This window comes from Cynoglossus semilaevis, chromosome 20 (assembly GCF_000523025.1).
Source record: "Cynoglossus semilaevis isolate Cse_v1.0 chromosome 20, Cse_v1.0, whole genome shotgun sequence".
Lineage (NCBI taxonomy): Eukaryota > Metazoa > Chordata > Actinopteri > Pleuronectiformes > Cynoglossidae > Cynoglossus > Cynoglossus semilaevis.
In genome coordinates this window covers 14,841,121-14,857,732 of record NC_024326.1, presented here as the reverse complement: position 1 = coordinate 14,857,732, position 16,612 = coordinate 14,841,121, and the positions used below count along the sequence as shown (strand labels likewise).

At 50.2% G+C, this 16,612-nt stretch overlaps 2 protein-coding genes and 1 long non-coding RNA gene across 3 annotated transcripts in view; 2 read left to right on the top strand and 1 right to left on the bottom strand.

The window, feature by feature from the left end:
• The first annotated feature begins 2,943 nt into the window (after positions 1–2,943).
• On the top strand, positions 2,944–6,014 carry ptmab (prothymosin alpha b). The gene is made up of 5 exons (XM_008335101.3): positions 2,944–3,121; positions 4,794–4,859; positions 5,012–5,099; positions 5,172–5,257; positions 5,385–6,014. Exons 1-5 carry the CDS (start codon positions 3,077–3,079, stop codon positions 5,427–5,429), a joined length of 330 nt encoding a protein of 109 aa, XP_008333323.1. The 5' UTR covers positions 2,944–3,076; the 3' UTR covers positions 5,430–6,014.
• On the bottom strand, positions 5,862–7,048 carry LOC103396851 (uncharacterized). Its single transcript, XR_523411.3, has 2 exons — positions 6,537–7,048; positions 5,862–6,445 (listed from the first exon to the last, which is right to left on the bottom strand). It is a non-coding gene; the product is annotated as an uncharacterized LOC103396851 (long non-coding RNA).
• Positions 7,049–7,389: 341 nt separating this feature from the next.
• LOC103396861 (disks large homolog 1-like) overlaps positions 7,390–16,612 on the top strand; it is a 10,383-nt gene continuing 1,160 nt past the window's right edge. Inside the window, exons 1-6 of the mRNA XM_025052459.1 lie at positions 7,390–8,102; positions 9,033–9,164; positions 9,991–10,148; positions 13,209–13,361; positions 13,549–13,689; positions 16,551–16,608. Of these exons, the coding sequence (XP_024908227.1) occupies positions 8,084–8,102; positions 9,033–9,164; positions 9,991–10,148; positions 13,209–13,361; positions 13,549–13,689; positions 16,551–16,608 (661 nt within the window). The 5' untranslated portion in view covers positions 7,390–8,083. The remainder of the gene's footprint in view (positions 8,103–9,032; positions 9,165–9,990; positions 10,149–13,208; positions 13,362–13,548; positions 13,690–16,550; positions 16,609–16,612) is intronic.

Sequence of the window (16,612 nt, the reverse complement as noted above, 5' to 3'; positions counted from 1 at the left end):
TTCAGTCCAGTATAAATATCCTTTAAAATACTTCAGAGTGAAACATGACTGACAGACAGCATGGTCTGTGACTGTGTCTGTAGTTTGAAGTGATCAGGTCAGTGTCAGTTTGTCACATCGTTAGATTAATGAAGGAACTGTCACGTTAACACAACTCCCTCCAACATCACACACACACACACACACTCTCAGGTGTGTGTGTGTGTGTGTGTGTGGCCATCTGCCAACCACAACACTGCATCTACAAACATCAATAATTAAACACCACTAATGGGCTGCAGGGAGACATCTGTCCAACACTTGACCCCCAAATACCCAGCAGCACTTGGGGCAAGTTCAAATCCAACTGTTATCAACAGAAACCACTCGGCCTCCCTGTGACAAACCTCACAGTTCAGTGTCTCTGATCAGCTTTACCAGCAGGGGGAGCTCTGCTGGGTGGTGTGAATAGTTGTGCAGTGTCTGTGTTGTTGTAAACGTGAAACAACAGTTCTTTATGTTTCAGCCTGAACGACTGCGTCAGTGACAGGAGGAAAACGAAAGACAATCACTGACGATGTTTGCAGCTACTCATGCATGACGGGAGTTCCCCACAGCTGCAGCCAACACAGAGCTGATGCCTTCAGGTCACGTAGGAAGAAGCGGAACAAAAGGACAAGTGTAGTCGGAGACTTCGATTCAAGAGGACAATGTGGAGGGACAGTTGACTGGCTGAAGACCAGGGTCACAGGTCTTCAAAATCCTCCGGATTCTACTGTTGACTTGATAGTAGTGAAAAGAGTGAAGCAGGTGATTAAGAAGTCACACAAGAACGAGTGTTTGGAACGACACTGAGACACGGCGACGAGCCAAGTGTCATGAGCTGACGCTGTCGGCCGCAGTACCACAGGACGAACACTGGGTGTCGATAAAGAGTAACGTTAGAGAGTCAGTACAAATGACGGCTTAACCAGGAGCAGAGGAGCAGCAGTGTAGTAAAAGGAGCAAAGAAGAAGCAGCGGAGGAGGAGGAGGTGCAGGAGGAGGAGGTGCAGAGTGTCCTCTTCAGGACATGTTGGTTCACAGAAAATTCCTTTAGTAAAAGTTCAGCCTGAGGCTGAAGAAGAGAAACGTGTCTGTCGGTCGGTCGGTCCACTTTACTGACATCACGTTGGTCCACGCTCCACAGCTTGATGATGTCCTTCAACCGGGCTCAGGTTCTTATCTGTGCAGCCTGTTATTCATGTCCGGTCTGTTGTCCTGGTTTTAGCCAATAGGGTGAGGACGTTAATTAACCAGGAGGAGGACAGGACAAAGATTAATTTCCACTCAAAGAGATAAAAGAACAACACAAAGTCAAAGTGTGTTGTTAAATCAGTGTTGACCCAGGTTAAAGTCACAATATTGGATTCACACTGGATTCACACTAAACATGGTTCAGCATGTGGACATCCAGCACTGGACCAGGGGACGTTCTAGGTCTCAGTGGGACACTGTGTTGACACCTGACGTGGGTGTCAGTTTTTTTGGACCCTACACTACGTATAGATTCACACTACAAACTCAGACTAAACATGGATTTGGCTTTTTATTCATTCTTATTGATTTTTACCAGACACATTCGTGTCATTCATGTTTTTTTGTTTTTTTAATTAAATCTACATTAGCATCGTAACTGCTACAACAGGTAAAAATCACTCTCTTTATTGAACCACAGACTCCGCTCCAGTCCAGCTAATCCGCGTCCGTGTTTTTTCTACGCCTCTACCCTGTTTGAATTGAAGGACGTTAACATCAGCCAATGAGCAGTTGTCGTTGGTCACCACCGCCTTAGTTCTCCCAATAGACCAATCAACGCCGCCCTGTGGTTGCCTGCGTCACAAAGAGCCCAACGTGAACGTGTGCAGCGTCAGTCCGGCCGCTGAGCTCCCATCCCCCAACAACAGGCACTAATGGCGGTCTATGTTCTGTTTCCTGCTGCTTTTGTTCTCGTTTTTAACGAGTATGTGTTTCCACGTCGGTAAGAACGATCGCTGTTTTGCCCTTTTGTGGTATTGGAATGCGTGTCACGTTACGAGCACATTTATTTAGATTTTTCGAAGACCACACTTAATATTAACGCATGTTTATCATGTAGCACCCCCTCCCCCGCCCCCCACTTTACTTCCGCGGATCGAACAATAGACCCGAGGAGATGAGCCCCGTCCACACGGCACCATAATCACCGACGTCCAGCTCATATTCACACAGCACCTCATGGACCTCATTAATGTGATGGAAAGAGAGTCCCGTCAAATCGGTGTCCACCAACATGGACGCCATTGACAGAGAACAGAGAGAAGATGGCGGCTCTGCATGTCTGAAAACGACTGGGTTTATGTGGCGGGAGACCAGAACTATAAATATGGATTAAAAAATAAACCAATCAATCAACCGACACTACCCGTACATCGGTCATATTTTTCTTTTACCCCGCCCCCCACGTCCCCGCTCGAGACGCCGCTCTTGTCGACCAACATCAATCAATGACGACGATGACGATCCGTCAAAACCAAACGACGTTCGACAAGTCGAGCGCGGGGGATTCGGTTGTTTGGAAGGAAAAGGAACTGGTCCACTGCCAGCCCCCTCCCCCTCCTCTCCTCTCTCCCTCCCCTCTCCTCTCTCCCCCTCCCCTCTTCTTTCCCCCACTCCCCCCTCCCCTCTCCTTTTCCCCCCTCCCCTCCGCCCTACTCTTCCTCCGGTGCTGAAGCTCCGGGTCGGTTCTATGGTGTTTGCCCGGGTCCGGATCGTTGTTTCGGGCTAGGAAAGGACATGTCGCTGCGTTGGGGGGCAGGGGGCGTGGCTTAAACCCTTAGAAATGTAATCCATTGTTCTGCTCCTAAGCGCCACGAAGAACACCTCTGTAGAGCCCTCAGCCAATCAGAGCCAGCCCACCTTCTCGGAGCCACGCCCCGCTTGCTGTTTTATAAAGGCGGCGGTGAGCGGCGTCCTGCACTGGTACATCATAACAGTAGAAACAACAGCGGAGCCAGTGTTGGATTTACTCTCTCCAACCGTTTCATTTCAGCCGTCCTTTATTTTGAACTCCAACAACAATGGCAGACACACACGTCGACTCTGGTTCCGACATCTCTGCGAAGGTAAGCGGACCGCGGCGCTCCTCCGCCCACCTCCTCCTGTCCTCCTGCCTGTCTTCTCCATCTCCCGCCGCGAAAACCTACATACTATGATCGTCGTCGCTCCGCGCTCAGTCAAAGCCGGTGGAGCAGGAGCGGGTTTAGGAGTAGGCTGGTTCGAATGACAAAGACGGTTCTTCTCTTCTCCATCTGGAGGACGTGAAGGAGGCGGAGGAGAGCCAGCCGCGGCAACAGCAGCTCATTGTCCACGGCTGCCGCACACGCGGCTTCTTTGTTAAAATCTACTTCTCCCAACGATACTTAGTGACAGTATCGTCTAAATATCGCCTCCAGGTCGACATCTCTGTTTTAACGAGGGGTCTTTACCTCATCTCAACCACCGAGCTCTGTTTACATCCACCGATCACTCCATCCACCGGCTGCTGAGCAGAGCGGGAGGTCGGAGACGCGGCAGCCGCTGCCGGCGACACCGCTCCGGTAAACGCGTGCGACGTGCGCTTCCATCCACCTCGTAATTACTCGTGCACCGATTAGTTATTGGAAATGGAACACGAACAATGGAAGGGAAGATAATCAGATCAGAATCAATAGATGGCAATTAATCCCAAGTCAACGCCGAGCAGCCCGTGTGGCACGGAGCGACGGAGCGGTGCGCCCCGGTCTCCACGATCCATCCTCCGGGTTGGCGGCAGCCTCGCAGGATTAATTCTGGGCAGTTTCGTGTTTTTGTACGCAGCGTGTACGATTCTTCTCCATATGTTCCCGAGCCGAAGGTCGCAGCTGCTCCCGCTCCGGTCTTCGGATACCGCAGACGCGGCGGCCGCGCAGTTCTGGAGCGACGCGCGTCACTGGAGTCGGCTTTGAGTTTGGTTTTAGTTTCCTCTTCCCCCGCTGCTGTTTCATCAATGTTTGTTTTCTGACAGAGAACCTCTGCTCATTATGGGCAAAAGTTTATGAGCCAGTGCTTGTGTGCGTGTGCTTGTGCGTGTGTTAAAACTGTGCGGTGTCACAGCAACGCAATTGATCAGTTACCAGACCCGATCGACCAGACGACGTTTGTTCGCGGCCGCGTTAACATTCGCTGTGATGAAGGATTGACGCGCGCGCGTCTTTGTGCGCGGGCTCTGTGTTTGAGGGTCGCTCAGCGGGTCGACGGTGACTGGACTCGGACACTTGTTCAGACTCCAGTCCGTCGAGCTCCCTCCACCGCCATGTGTCGTCTTCTATTGTCCTTCAGTCTCCGTTACAGACCCAGCAGCACTGTGTGTGTGTGTGTGTGTGTCGCTCTCGTCTCCGCTCCCCCCTTCACCTCCCCCTGCCCTCCTCCTCCCCCCACTTCCCTCCTCCCCGTCTGTTATTTTACACCCGCGTGGTGCATCCTGGGTATTGCAGTGCGTCTCCCGGGCGTGTCTGGTAACATACGGCGGTAGCAGCGGCCGCTGAAGACTCCAAATCCCAGGATGCCCTGGGGCGCCACAAAAAGTATCAGATTACAGGAGGAGGAGGAGGAGGAGGTGTCAGAGAGCAGGGGTGAAAACAAAGTAGTTTCATCCTGTCGGTGGAGACAGGCTGTTACTGTTACTGCTGCTGTTACTGTTACTGCTGCTGCTGCTGTTACTGCTGTTGTTGTTGTTGTTGCCTGGGACGTCCTGCTGACTCTGGATGTTTCTGTCAGGACCTGAAAGAGAAAAAACTGCTGGAGGAGAAGGAGAACGGCAAAGATGCTGCCACCAACGGGAAGGTAAAGACGACACCGGTCACCACCTCAGAGAATTTACGGCTGATGACGTCACTCTTTATTTTCGCCGCCTGTCAATGTTTCGACGTGTGTTTGCTATTCAGACAATGGCCACCAGATGGCGGCACCAACATTTGTTGTGAACTTGTGTTCAGGAGACGGAGGAAAACGGAGAGCCCGAGGTAGATGAGGAAGATGAGGAGGAGGTCGACGAGGAAGATGAGGAAGACGATGATGGAGAAGGTTTGTAAAAGTGTGTGTGGGGGAGTCAGGGTGACTCCAGTGGACGTGAGTGTTAAACATGTTGTTGTGCAGGTGATGAAGAGGATGAAGAAGAGGACGAAGACGAGACGGAGGGCGGCATGAAGCGGGCAGCGGACGATGATGAGGACGACGACGAGGTGCGGGCGCTAGCTGATGCTAACTATTAGAGCAGTACTGTTGTCACAGTTGCACATCATTGGACCAATGAGCTGAGAGCAGCCCAGCCGTGTCACGGGGTTTTAACGCTGTTTTCTCCACCGACAGGATGATGTGGAAACCAAGAAGCAGAAAACCGACGACGACGATTGATGGACGCCGCTGGGACGTCCTGCTGACCCACTTCCTGTTCTTCACCTCTGCTACAGCCAGGTCACAGGTGGAGCCGCAGGAGGACTGATCCAACAAAAACGACAAAAAACATGAAAACCCCCACGGTCTTTAGAGTAGAGTTCAACTCACACAGAGGTTCAGGCTCACGTGCACACTCACGTGCACACTCCCAACGCTTAGAGGAAACAGGAAGTTCAGCAGCACATGTGGAATCACAACAACCAACGCAGAATTAGTTTGTATTTTATTTACATTTTATATTTTTGTACATATTGTTAGGAAAGGGGCGGGGCCAGCAGCAGCGGTGTGACGTCAGACCAAACGGGTGCTTTTGATTGGTTGACCATGTTCTATCTGGACACAAACAGCAGATTATTGTACAGAGGTGTTAACGTTCCAGTCTGTTTGTACTTTAGCCGTACCATAAACACAAACTGGCATTGGTTTTTTGGGGGTGTGGCCAAAAGAACGAGCCAATTTTCTCCTTTTTGTTTTCTTTTTTCTCATCAGCCTTTTGTGTGCGGAGTTTGTTGTTTGACAATAAACCGGACTTTTATTTTGTGAGTTGTTTCAGACACTTGTCTTCTCATTTCTGTCACACTTCGTCCCTGTTTAGTCCATTCTCCTACAGGGCTTCAGCGCCCCCAGTGTCCACACTTAGACTTGCAGGTTAATTCTGTCCACACAGTAAACCACGTAGAGGAAGTCATTCATTTTAGCTGAAACTATTCTGACAGTAAAGACGCTGGTGGTCGGTTGTTCTTGACACTGACATCTACAGGCCGACGGAGGAGGTGCTGTTTGGAGGTGGCCTGTTTCCTTCTGTTTGTGGGCTCCTCCCTTCTTCTGGCCTTCAAGGAGGTGGTCTCTGTCATGGCCTTGAAGAGCGCCTCCCTGAGGCCACTGACCGCCTCGTCCATAGGAACTGCTGTCAAGGAGTTCTGCTCAGAACCTTTGATCTCAGGGTCCACGTCCGACCTGACTCTGATGGTGTTCTGGTCCAAACAACAACAGCTTCTTAAATGATGACTTCCACGTCTGTCCTTTGTTCTTTTTAGACATTAAAGGCATTAAAGACATTATTACCTTTCATTCTTCCTCTGACGTTTGGCTCCTCCCATTTCCCTTCTGACCTTGTGAGTTCAGGTGAAGGTTCAACACCAACGTGAACTCCCACATCTCGTTCTTTTTTCCAGTTTCTAAAAGTGGACCGAGGTTGTTGTGGAACTCACGCGTTTGCGCTTGTTGTCCAGCAGAGGGAGCCGTATGAGTTTACTTCATTAATGAAGCGCTGCAGAACAAGAACAAGAACAACTGTTGAGTCTGGAAACAGAGTTCACCAGTGTCTGAACCTCAGTGGTACCAGTGTGTGTTCCTGTGTGTGTGTTCGTGTTTCATGATAAATAAATATAAGATGTAAATACATACAGATGGTTTAAATATAGAAATGAAACAAACTCTACAAATGTGGAATATTTTAATTACATTCATTACTCTTATCTTATTGTCTATAAATAAAAGTTTGAAGTGACATGAAACCAATGAAAGAAGATGATGATGATGAAGATGAAGATGTTAAACCAGAGGAGACGATTTCATCCATTAAACATCAGGTCTAAAAACCAGAGGAGATGATTTCATCCATTAAACATCAGGTCTAAGAATAAAGACCTTCTGCTCTTTTATCTGGACCAGATGAGTTGTTTAAAAAGCGGGGAGGAGGGGGGGGGCAGGGCGTTTTATCTTCACCATCAAAGCCTTGATCTGCTTGAACTCATGGACATCACAGGCTGCATCCGCACTTCCTGTTACATCCATTACTGTAAAAACTAGACAAAAAATAATCTTTCTACAGTTCATCTATCTGTCTGCCACACCAAACCTCATGGAGAAAATCAGAGATTTTAGTTCAGACCAAAGTCCATGGAGAAAATCAGAGATTTTAGTTCAGACCAAAGTCCATGGAGAAAATCACCTGGTTCATTTAAAAGTCTTCGAGGCGCCATTTTGGAAGAAAGTTTGGGGTTTGTTGACCTGAGGAGGAGGAGCAGGAGGAGGCGGGGGAAGACGACGAACTGTAGGAAGAGGAGGAGCAGGAGTGTTTTACTCTGGGTGAACTCTGACACGAATACAGCAGGAACCTGACCGGAACCGTGCAGGAAAAAGTCCTGCCACGGCTCAGCTCGCCTTGGTTCGGTTGTGCTCGCCCGGTCGAGTCTCCGAACTTGTTCCCAGCTTGAGCAGCAGAGGAGCCGACACTCCTTACCCCCCAGTGCAGGATTGGAACGGTGTCCCGGACTCTAGCTTCTCCTCCCGGGACGTTAAAGTGTGTGCAGCTCTGACCAACCCACGGATCAGGACCTAACAGGGTCTTGTCTTCCAGCCCGGACCGCTGTTTTTGGACTTTGGTGTTTTGTTTTGGTGGCGGGTTCCCCGGAGACTCGGAGGGTTATTTTCGGCGGACGCGTCGTTTTTTTCCCCTGACACAGAGTTTGTTTGTCAGAGGGAACTTACTGTCGTCGTGGAACCCGTGTTCAGAGCTTTAACAGCGGGTTCCTGTGTGGAGCTCAGTCCAGAGTCGGAGCCGAGAGCTGCCGAGGCGAGGCCGAACCACAGCCGAAGTAGAGCCGACGATGCCCGTCCGGAGAAAAGGTAAGCCGCTTTCATTGAAGCTAACTGCGGCTAAACTCGCTGTGTTTCTGTCGGAGTTTGAGGTGGGCAATCACCGGGAAAACACCGATACGTTCGCTGGCAAACAGTCCGAGCTGTGAGCGACACACACGGCTGTAACGGAGCCAGAAGAGTTCAGCGGAGCCGTGTGGTTTGGTTTGTAAAAGTTAGTAGGAAAAAGTGTTAGCTGCCGGTTAGCGTTGTTGCTAATTTAAAGTTAAGGTTGGATTGTGATAAGTGGCAGAAATAAAGAACTGCACAAGATAACGATACAAAATGATCAGTTTTCACTTTTAAGAATAAGTTTAGTGTCAAAGTGACAGAGAGTCAGACACAGGTCTGAGGAGAAGCTGGTTGAATAAACTGTTTCTTCTGTTTAACTTTTACCCTCCGTGTTAAGAGTACAACATGACGTCACTGTCGCCATTGTGGTGTAAGGTCCAACAGTGGAATAAAGGCATAAATAGATGATTGAAGAATAATCTGTGTGTGGGTTAATTTCACTGCTGACAACTTTGTGTTTGTGTTCGACTCGACAAAATCTGTGGAGAAAATCAGAGATTTTAGTTCAGACCACAGTCCATGGAGAAAATCAGAGATTTTAGTTCAGACCAAACCTCATGGAGAAAATCAGAGATTTTAGTTCAGACCAAACCTCATGGAGAAAATCAGAGATTTTAGTTCAGACCACAGTCCATGGAGAAAATCAGAGATTTTAGTTCAGACCAAACCTCATGGAGAAAATCAGAGATTTTAGTTCAGACCAAACCTCATGGAGAAAATCAGAGATTTTAGTTCAGACCAAACTCCATGGAGAAAATCAGTGATTTTAGTGCCACAGGTTGGCCGTGCCTGATCTAACCCTTTCCTCCTCCTGCCCCCCCCCCTCCATTGTCCACTTTGTCCGTGCAGATGCTCAGCGAGCCTTGCTCCTCCTGGAGGAGTACAGGACCAGGTTGAACCAGACTGAAGACCGTCAGCTGCGACACTCGATCCAGAAGGTCATCGACATCTTCCAGAGCAGCCTGTTCCAGGCTCTCGTAGGTAAGATCAGCCCGTCAGGAACACACAGAACCCAGAGAGAAGTCCTGTGTTTTCAGGTCGGTTCCACTACAGTACCAGACTCTGACCGACTCTGAGGTCAAGGACTCTGATCGGTTCTCAGTAGTCAGTCTCACTAGTCCTCACAGTATCAGTTCCTGGTGACTCCATCCTGATAGGTCAGGAACACCAGGGTCAAACCCATCACTGCAGTACCTCTACCTGACAGTAGGAGTTCTGATCAGTATTAAAGTACAAGTACAAGTTTTCTAAAACGATGAGAAAAGAACCTTTTTTTTTTCTTTCCAATCTTCCATCCAGGTCCAGACTTTTATCAGCTGACAGTAAAAGCAGTTTGTTGTCAACAGAGACGTGGACAGGAGGGTGAACAGGCTCTAATCCCTGTGGGATTCACCTGCTATTACCCATAATCCTCAGCAGCACTGATGGACGTTCACTTCCTCTTTGTCCTCATGTGACTTTCTCTTCATCAGTGTTAACGAACTCACCCAGGACACGAGGAAAAAACCCTGTCCATGTCCCACTGTCCATGTCCCTCTGTCCATGTCCCTCTGTCCATGTCCCACTGAGACAGGATTCCTGACCCTGTCTCTGAGTCTCAGTCTTTCCCTCTTGTGACTCTAACACATCACGGCGTCTGTAAATAGAACGCCGTCCCGTTGGTTGAACTGACGGCTCGCGTTGACCTTCTGACCTCGTGGTGGACGCTGGGCCAAACCAAAGAAGACAAAGTTATTTCTGTCAGGGCTGCTACGAATTATACATCCAGAAATAAGCAGGCGTGTCGTCTCTGATCTGCTGTGTCCAGATATCCAGGAGTTTTATGAAGTCACCCTATTGGACGGTCAGACGTGGGCGGAGCCTGCCGTCGAGGCGGAGCCTCCGTTGCAGGTCAACCTTTGGGATTTGTCCGGCTTCCAGAGTCCCACGTCGGAGACTGCACCCAGCCTGAGCCCCAGCCCTGAGGTAAGGAGGCCACACACACCCGGGGGGGGAGGGCTACTGCCCCGGTTGTCGTACCGTCGTTATTCAAAATACCAGGTGAGCTGCAGGGACGACTAAGTCCAGCTGGTGGCGCTGGTGTTTCCTGCGTTGTTCTATTTCTTCTATTTCTACATTCTGTAAATCACCGTGAGAAGAAGAACAGTCGTCAGTGAGAAGTGAAGTGAACGTTGTCCAATCAGGGCTCCTCAGCAGGACCAATCACTGACCTCTTCATTCATTCTCTTTATTCACTTGTTGATCTTTTTGTTGGAGCCAATTATTTTCATTGGTTTGAACCTGTTCACAAAACAAAACAAAACAAAACACTGTTTGAATTCCTGTAGTTTTGGTTTTTTACTGCTGGAGCCTTGGATTCCTCAACGGAACTGCAGCTAATCTAATCTAATCTCATCTAATCTAATCTAACATAATCTGATCTAATCTAAGATAACATAATCTAATCTCATCTAATCTAATCTAACATAATCTGATCTAATCTAACATAATCTAATATCATCTAATCTTATCTAATCTAATCTAATCTAATATCATCTAATCTCATCTAATCTAATATCATCTAATCTAGTCTAAGATAACATAATCTAATGTCATCACATTTAATCTAATCTAATCTAAACAGGACTGAACTGTTTGTCCCTTGTAAAAGGTCAGATCGGTGCCTGGTTCCTCTGCTGACCTTCTGACCCCGTCATGACAGAGTGACTCATTGTTCAAAGGGCGGGGCTTCAGCAGCTCTTTCTATTGGTTGAATGTTTAAACATCAGGGTTCAAACGTGGCTCCTTCATGAAATGCTGTCGTTGTTTTTCTTTCTCTCTGACCGTAAACTAACGAGCTCGTTAGGACTGTCAGCTGCTAAATGAAATCCTGCGCACGCTCGCACAGGTCGGACACTCGCCTGACCGCTACGACGACGACGTAAGTATGGGACGATAGATTCATGTTTGTCCAAGCAACGGTCAGGGGTCAGTGTGATTGAGGTGGCCAGAGGTCAAAGGTCAGTGTGATTGAGGTAGTCAGGGGTCAAAGGTCAGTGTGATTGAGGTAGTCAGGGGTCAAAGGTCAGTGTGATTCAGGTGATCTAGGGTCAAAGGCCAGTGCGATTGAGGTGGTCAGAGGTCAAAGGTCAGTGTGATTCAGGTGATCTAGGGTCAAACGTCAGTGTGATTGAGGTGGCCAGAGGTCAAAGGTCAGTGTGATTGAGGTGCTCTGGGGTCAAGGGTCAGTTTGTTAATGTGGTCAAAGGTCAGTGTGATTGAGGTGCTCTGGGGTCAAAGGTCGGTGTGATTGAGGTGCTCTGGGGTCAAAGGTCGGTGTGATTGAGGTGCTCTGGGGTCAAGGGTCAGTTTGTTAATGTGGTCAAAGGTCAGTGTGATTGAGGTAGTCAGGGGTCAAAGGTCAGTGTGATTGAGGTGCTCTGGGGTCAAAGGTCGGTGTGATTGAGGTGCTCTGGGGTCAAAGGTCGGTGTGATTGAGGTGCTCTGGGGTCAAGGGTCAGTTTGTTAATGTGGTCAAAGGTCAGTGTGATTCAGGTGATCTAGGGTCAAAGGTCAGTGTGATTCAGGTGATCTAGGGTCAAAGGCCAGTGCGATTGAGGTGGTCAGAGGTCAAAGGTCAGTGTGATTGAGGTAGTCAGGGGTCAAAGGTCAGTGTGATTGAGGTAGTCAGGGGTCAAAGGTCAGTGTGATTGAGGTAGTCAGGGGTCAAAGGTCAGTGTGATTCAGGTGATCTAGGGTCAAACGTCAGTGTGATTGAGGTGGCCAGAGGTCAAAGGTCAGTGTGATTCAGGTGATCTAGGGTCAAACGTCAGTGTGATTGAGGTGGCCAGAGGTCAAAGGTCAGTGTGATTGAGGTAGTCAGGGGTCAAAGGTCAGTGTGATTGAGGTAGTCAGGGGTCAAAGGTCAGTGTGATTGAGGTAGTCAGGGGTCAAAGGTCAGTGTGATTCAGGTGATCTAGGGTCAAAGGCCAGTGCGATTGAGGTGGTCAGAGGTCAAAGGTCAGTGTGATTGAGGTGGTCAGGGATCAGAGGTCAGTGTGATTGAGGTGGCCAGAGGTCAAAGGTCAGTGTGATTGAGGTGCTCTGGGGTCAAAGGTCGGTGTGATTGAGGTGCTCTGGGGTCAAGGGTCAGTTTGTTAATGTGGTCAAAGGTCAGTGTGATTCAGGTGATCTAGGGTCAAACGTCAGTGTGATTGAGGTGGTCTGGGGTCAAAGGTCGGTGTGATTGAGGTGCTCTGGGGTCAAGGGTCAGTTTGTTAATGTGGTCAAAGGTCAGTGTGATTCAGGTGATCTAGGGTCAAAGGCCAGTGCGATTGAGGTGGTCAGAGGTCAAAGGTCAGTGTGATTGAGGTAGTCAGGGGTCAAAGGTCAGTGTGATTCAGGTGATCTAGGGTCAAACGTCAGTGTGATTGAGGTGGTGAGGGGTCAAAGGTCAGTGTGATTGAGGTGCTCTGGGGTCAAAGGTCGGTGTGATTGAGGTGCTCTGGGGTCAAGGGTCAGTTTGTTAATGTGGTCAAAGGTCAGTGTGATTCAGGTGATCTAGGGTCAAAGGTCAGTGTGATTGAGGTGGTCAGAGGTCAAAGGTCAGTGTGATTCCTAGTTCCTGGTACTCGTTCACCAACGTTCTGTTTTTGAAGCTGAGTTTGAATTTGAAACGACAAACCAAGAAGAACTAAAAACAACCCAGTCAGCTTCACTCTGATTGGCTGTGGTCCAGTCAGCTTCACTCTGATTGGCTGTGGTCCAGTCAGCAGATCACTGTCAAATATTTATTGAAGCCGAGCCACGAGAAATGAAACAGCAGTGAGATGAACTTTTATTTTGAAAGTTTTGACTGGTGTAAAATGAGGAGGAGGAGGAGGAGGAGGAGGAGGAGGAGGAGGTGGAGGTCTCTGGACCAGACCTGCTGCTCTGGCCACAGTGCATGAGTTCCTGGTACTGTCTGTGGTTCCTGGTACTGTCTGTGGTTCCTGGTACTGTCTGTGGTTCCTGGTACCAGTGCTCCTTTTCTTTTCTTTTTTTCAGCAGAAGTACCGGCACCAGGACGAGGACTCGTCTCCTCGGGAACAGACGGAGGAGACGGGAGGAGCAGAACTGGTCACAGTCTCAGAGAAGAACCTGTCCCAGGTGGAGAACGTGCACGGACTGGTCAGCCACGCCCACGTCTCGCCCATGCAGGTCAGTGACTATTTCTGATAGGCAGGGGGCGCTGATGTCACAAACAACAAACCACAGTCCACAGTCTGTGGGCCACAGACGTGGACTGTGGGCCGCAGACGTGGACTGTGGGCTGGACATCTTGAAGTTAGTTTTGAACCTCAACCCAAACGTCTGTGAGACCCCGCCTCCTTCCCGCCCTCTGTAGGTTCTGTCTGTGGACCGTGTCCTGGACGGTTCTGAGGCCTCAGGTTTGGCCACTCCCACTTTCTCCTCCTCCACCCTCCACCCCAACGGAGAGGAGCTTCCCGTCCCCTCCTGCTCCTCCACCCCCTCCCTGACAGGACAGGTAAACCCAGCCCTCGTCAGTCGTCCGTCCATCACCAGCTGTCTGATCTGTGTCTTCCTTTGACCTTTGACCTTTGACCTCTGTGATGCTGATCTAAAGCTCTTTCATCCTCACATCTTTTTAGCAGGTTAAATGAACATTAAAAAAAAAAATAAGAAAGGTGGCCACCAGGTGTCAGCACTGAGGAAACCCGGTACCAAACCTTGTTCCACTAATTCAACGGTTCCTGGTTCCAGTGTTTGTCTGGATCCACTAAGGTCTCAGTTCCTGTCTTTTGATCCAAATACGTGGTGTGAACCCAGGTCAGAGGTCAGGACCAGAGTGGGGGCCCCCCCCCCCCCGCCCCCCCCCCAGACCTGAACTGCTGTCAGTGTGGTCTGAAGACTGGAGTGGGACGGAGGTCAGCGGAGCACTTGGCTCCCCCTACAGGAGGAGGGCGCTGCTGCAGGGTCGAGGCTCAGTCTGGGGCTCCTCCTGCAGTGATGCCTGCTCCCTCAGCACCTCCTCCTGTTCTCCTCCGTGCTGCCTCTGACTGAAGCCGTTTCTGTTAGGAATGTTTTTGGAGGAAAGTCTGTCGACACCACCTGCTGGTGAAGTGAGGAGCTCCTTCTGCAGCCTCGCTCCCTCTGTCTGAGAGGAGGAGCAGGAGCAGGAGGAGGAGCAGGAGGAGGAGCTCCTTGAATCCTAACCTTCCAGTCGTCCGTTCTCCAGCTGCAGGAGCTGGAGGAGGTAATACATCGACTCCGTCACCTCCGTCACCTCCGTCACCTCCTCCTCAGCAGCGGCAGCATCATGCTCAGCTCTGTGTGGTATGCCAAAAAGATGGGCCGCCGCATCATGGGCACCCTGAGGAGAACCAAGAGGCTCCACCGTCGCCTCCTGGTAGGTCACCTCCTCCTCCCCCACCTCCTCCCCCACCTCCCGCCTCTCATGAACAGGAATGAAAATGTGTCCTTTTAAAGGTGAGACGAGAACTGCTGGGAGTCGTACCGCTGCGTGTGTGTGTGCGTGCGTGCGTGCGCACGTGCGTGTGCTCGTGCACAGATGTGCAGAAACCCTCTGCAGCAGCAGCTCATGCCTTCGTCCTCTCTGTGGTTGCCTAGCAACCTCCTGGCTGCTGACAGGCTGCGGTGCCTCTGTTTACTGTCGCTCACGTGCACACTCACGTGCACGCTCACATCTGTCCGTGAACAAATCTAAAGATGCAGAACAGACACATTACTGAGAACCAGTGATGCTGCGGCTGGACTGACCGGTACCAGGAGGATGTTCACCGTCACAGCCATGGTACTGGTACTGGTACTGGTACTGGTACTGGTCTGACGGAGGTCGGAGGTCAGGGTCTAGTTGGTTCTGCTCTGGTTCAAAGGTGAATCTTGCCCCACGTGTTGGACAGCGTCAGTGCTGGGCCTCAGTCCGGGGGGGCCACATTGATTATTCATGTCCCAGTACTGCTGACATGTGACCCGCTCAGCAGAGCAGAAGAAGTGGAGCCTGAGGGACAGGGGGCGGAGCCTCAGCCACAGAGGGTCAGCTGCCGTGGAGCCCAGTCTTCAGCTCTGAAGGACGGAGCGTCATGACCACACGTCGGCCGTGGCCGGAGCTCAGCTCCAAGAAGAAGACCGCCGTGGACGTGGAGGAGTCCATATACCACCTCCACCCACTGCAGAGGCAGCACGCCATCCAGCTGCTGCACCAGCAACAGCAGCAGCAGCAGCAGCCGGCCCCGGCCCCGACCCCGGCCCCGGCTCCACCCCCGGTCCGGGCCTCTCTGTCCACCGTGCCCGCCTCCTGTCGCATTCGTAGTCGGTTCCTGAATTTGCGTGACAGTGTGAAGAAAAGTCCGACCAGGAGCACGGCCAAGGTCAACATCGGCGGCAGCCAGATTCCCTGGGTTCCCTTTGCCTTCAGTAAGGTACTGATGTGGTCAGCAGGGGGCGCTCTGGTTCTGATGGACTGGGATCATGACGCTGGTTCCCAGAAACACTTTATAGAAAACCCTCAGAGGTGGAAGCAAAACTGGGATAAACTTGAAAGAAGTTTAAAACACTTCTCTGGTTCTAGCAGCAGGGGGTGCTGACAGTCCTGCAGTCGTTCAATTAGACTTTTGAGATGGTTTAAAAAATGAGCTAAGTGGAAGTGGGGTTTGAAGACGGGGCTGTTGATTAAGCTGTTCTGTTAGCTTTGTCTTCTCTGTTAGCATCGTCTTCTCTGTTAGCTTCGTCTTCTCTGTTAGCTGTAGCTTCTCTGTTAGCATCGTCTTTTCTGTTAGCTTCATCTTCTTGTTAGCTTCGTCTTCTCTGTTAGCTGTAGCTTCTCTGTTAGCATCGTCTTTTCTGTTAGCTTCATCTTCTTGTTAGCTTCTTCTTCTCTGTTAGCTTCGTCTTCTCTGTTAGCTGTAGCTTCTCTGTTGGCCATGGAAGAAACTTTTTATTTTATTTATCCTTATGACATGCTTCACTTTTTGATTGCTGTGTTAGCCCCTGTGTTAGCTCCTGTGTTAGCTCCTGTGTTAGCTCCTGTGTTAGCTCCTGTGTTAGCTCCTGTGTTAGCTCCTGTGTTAGCGTTAGCTCCTGTGTTAGCTCCTGTGTTAGCTCCTGTGTTAGCCTCAGCTCCACAGCCAGTCTAACCCCAACCCTGTCGTTGTTGCTCTAACACTAACTATTCACACACGGTCGTCTTCCGTTCACTGGGGTCAGGGTTCAGTACTGACCCGGTGTTCTGACCCGGACCAGATGTTAGAAAACAGAAGCTTAACTGGTTAAAACAGCACATGTGGACCAGTTCTGGGTCCGTTCTCTGGTCCTGGTCCTCTCAGAAAACTGTTCTTCACCTTTGACCTTCAGCTCTTCTGTCCTCAGGCCAATCCTCCTCCTGTGGTGATCAACTCTGACAGCCTGGACACGCCCACATACGTGAGTCT

Coding starts and splice junctions, on each gene's coding strand:
- ptmab (XM_008335101.3), top strand. CDS start 3,077: ATGGCAGACACACACGTCGACTCTGGTTCCGACATCTCTGCGAAG. Junction 4,860..5,011: donor ATGCTGCCACCAACGGGAAG/GTAAAGACGACA, acceptor ACTTGTGTTCAG/GAGACGGAGGAAAACGGAGA. Junction 5,258..5,384: donor ATGATGAGGACGACGACGAG/GTGCGGGCGCTA, acceptor CTCCACCGACAG/GATGATGTGGAAACCAAGAA.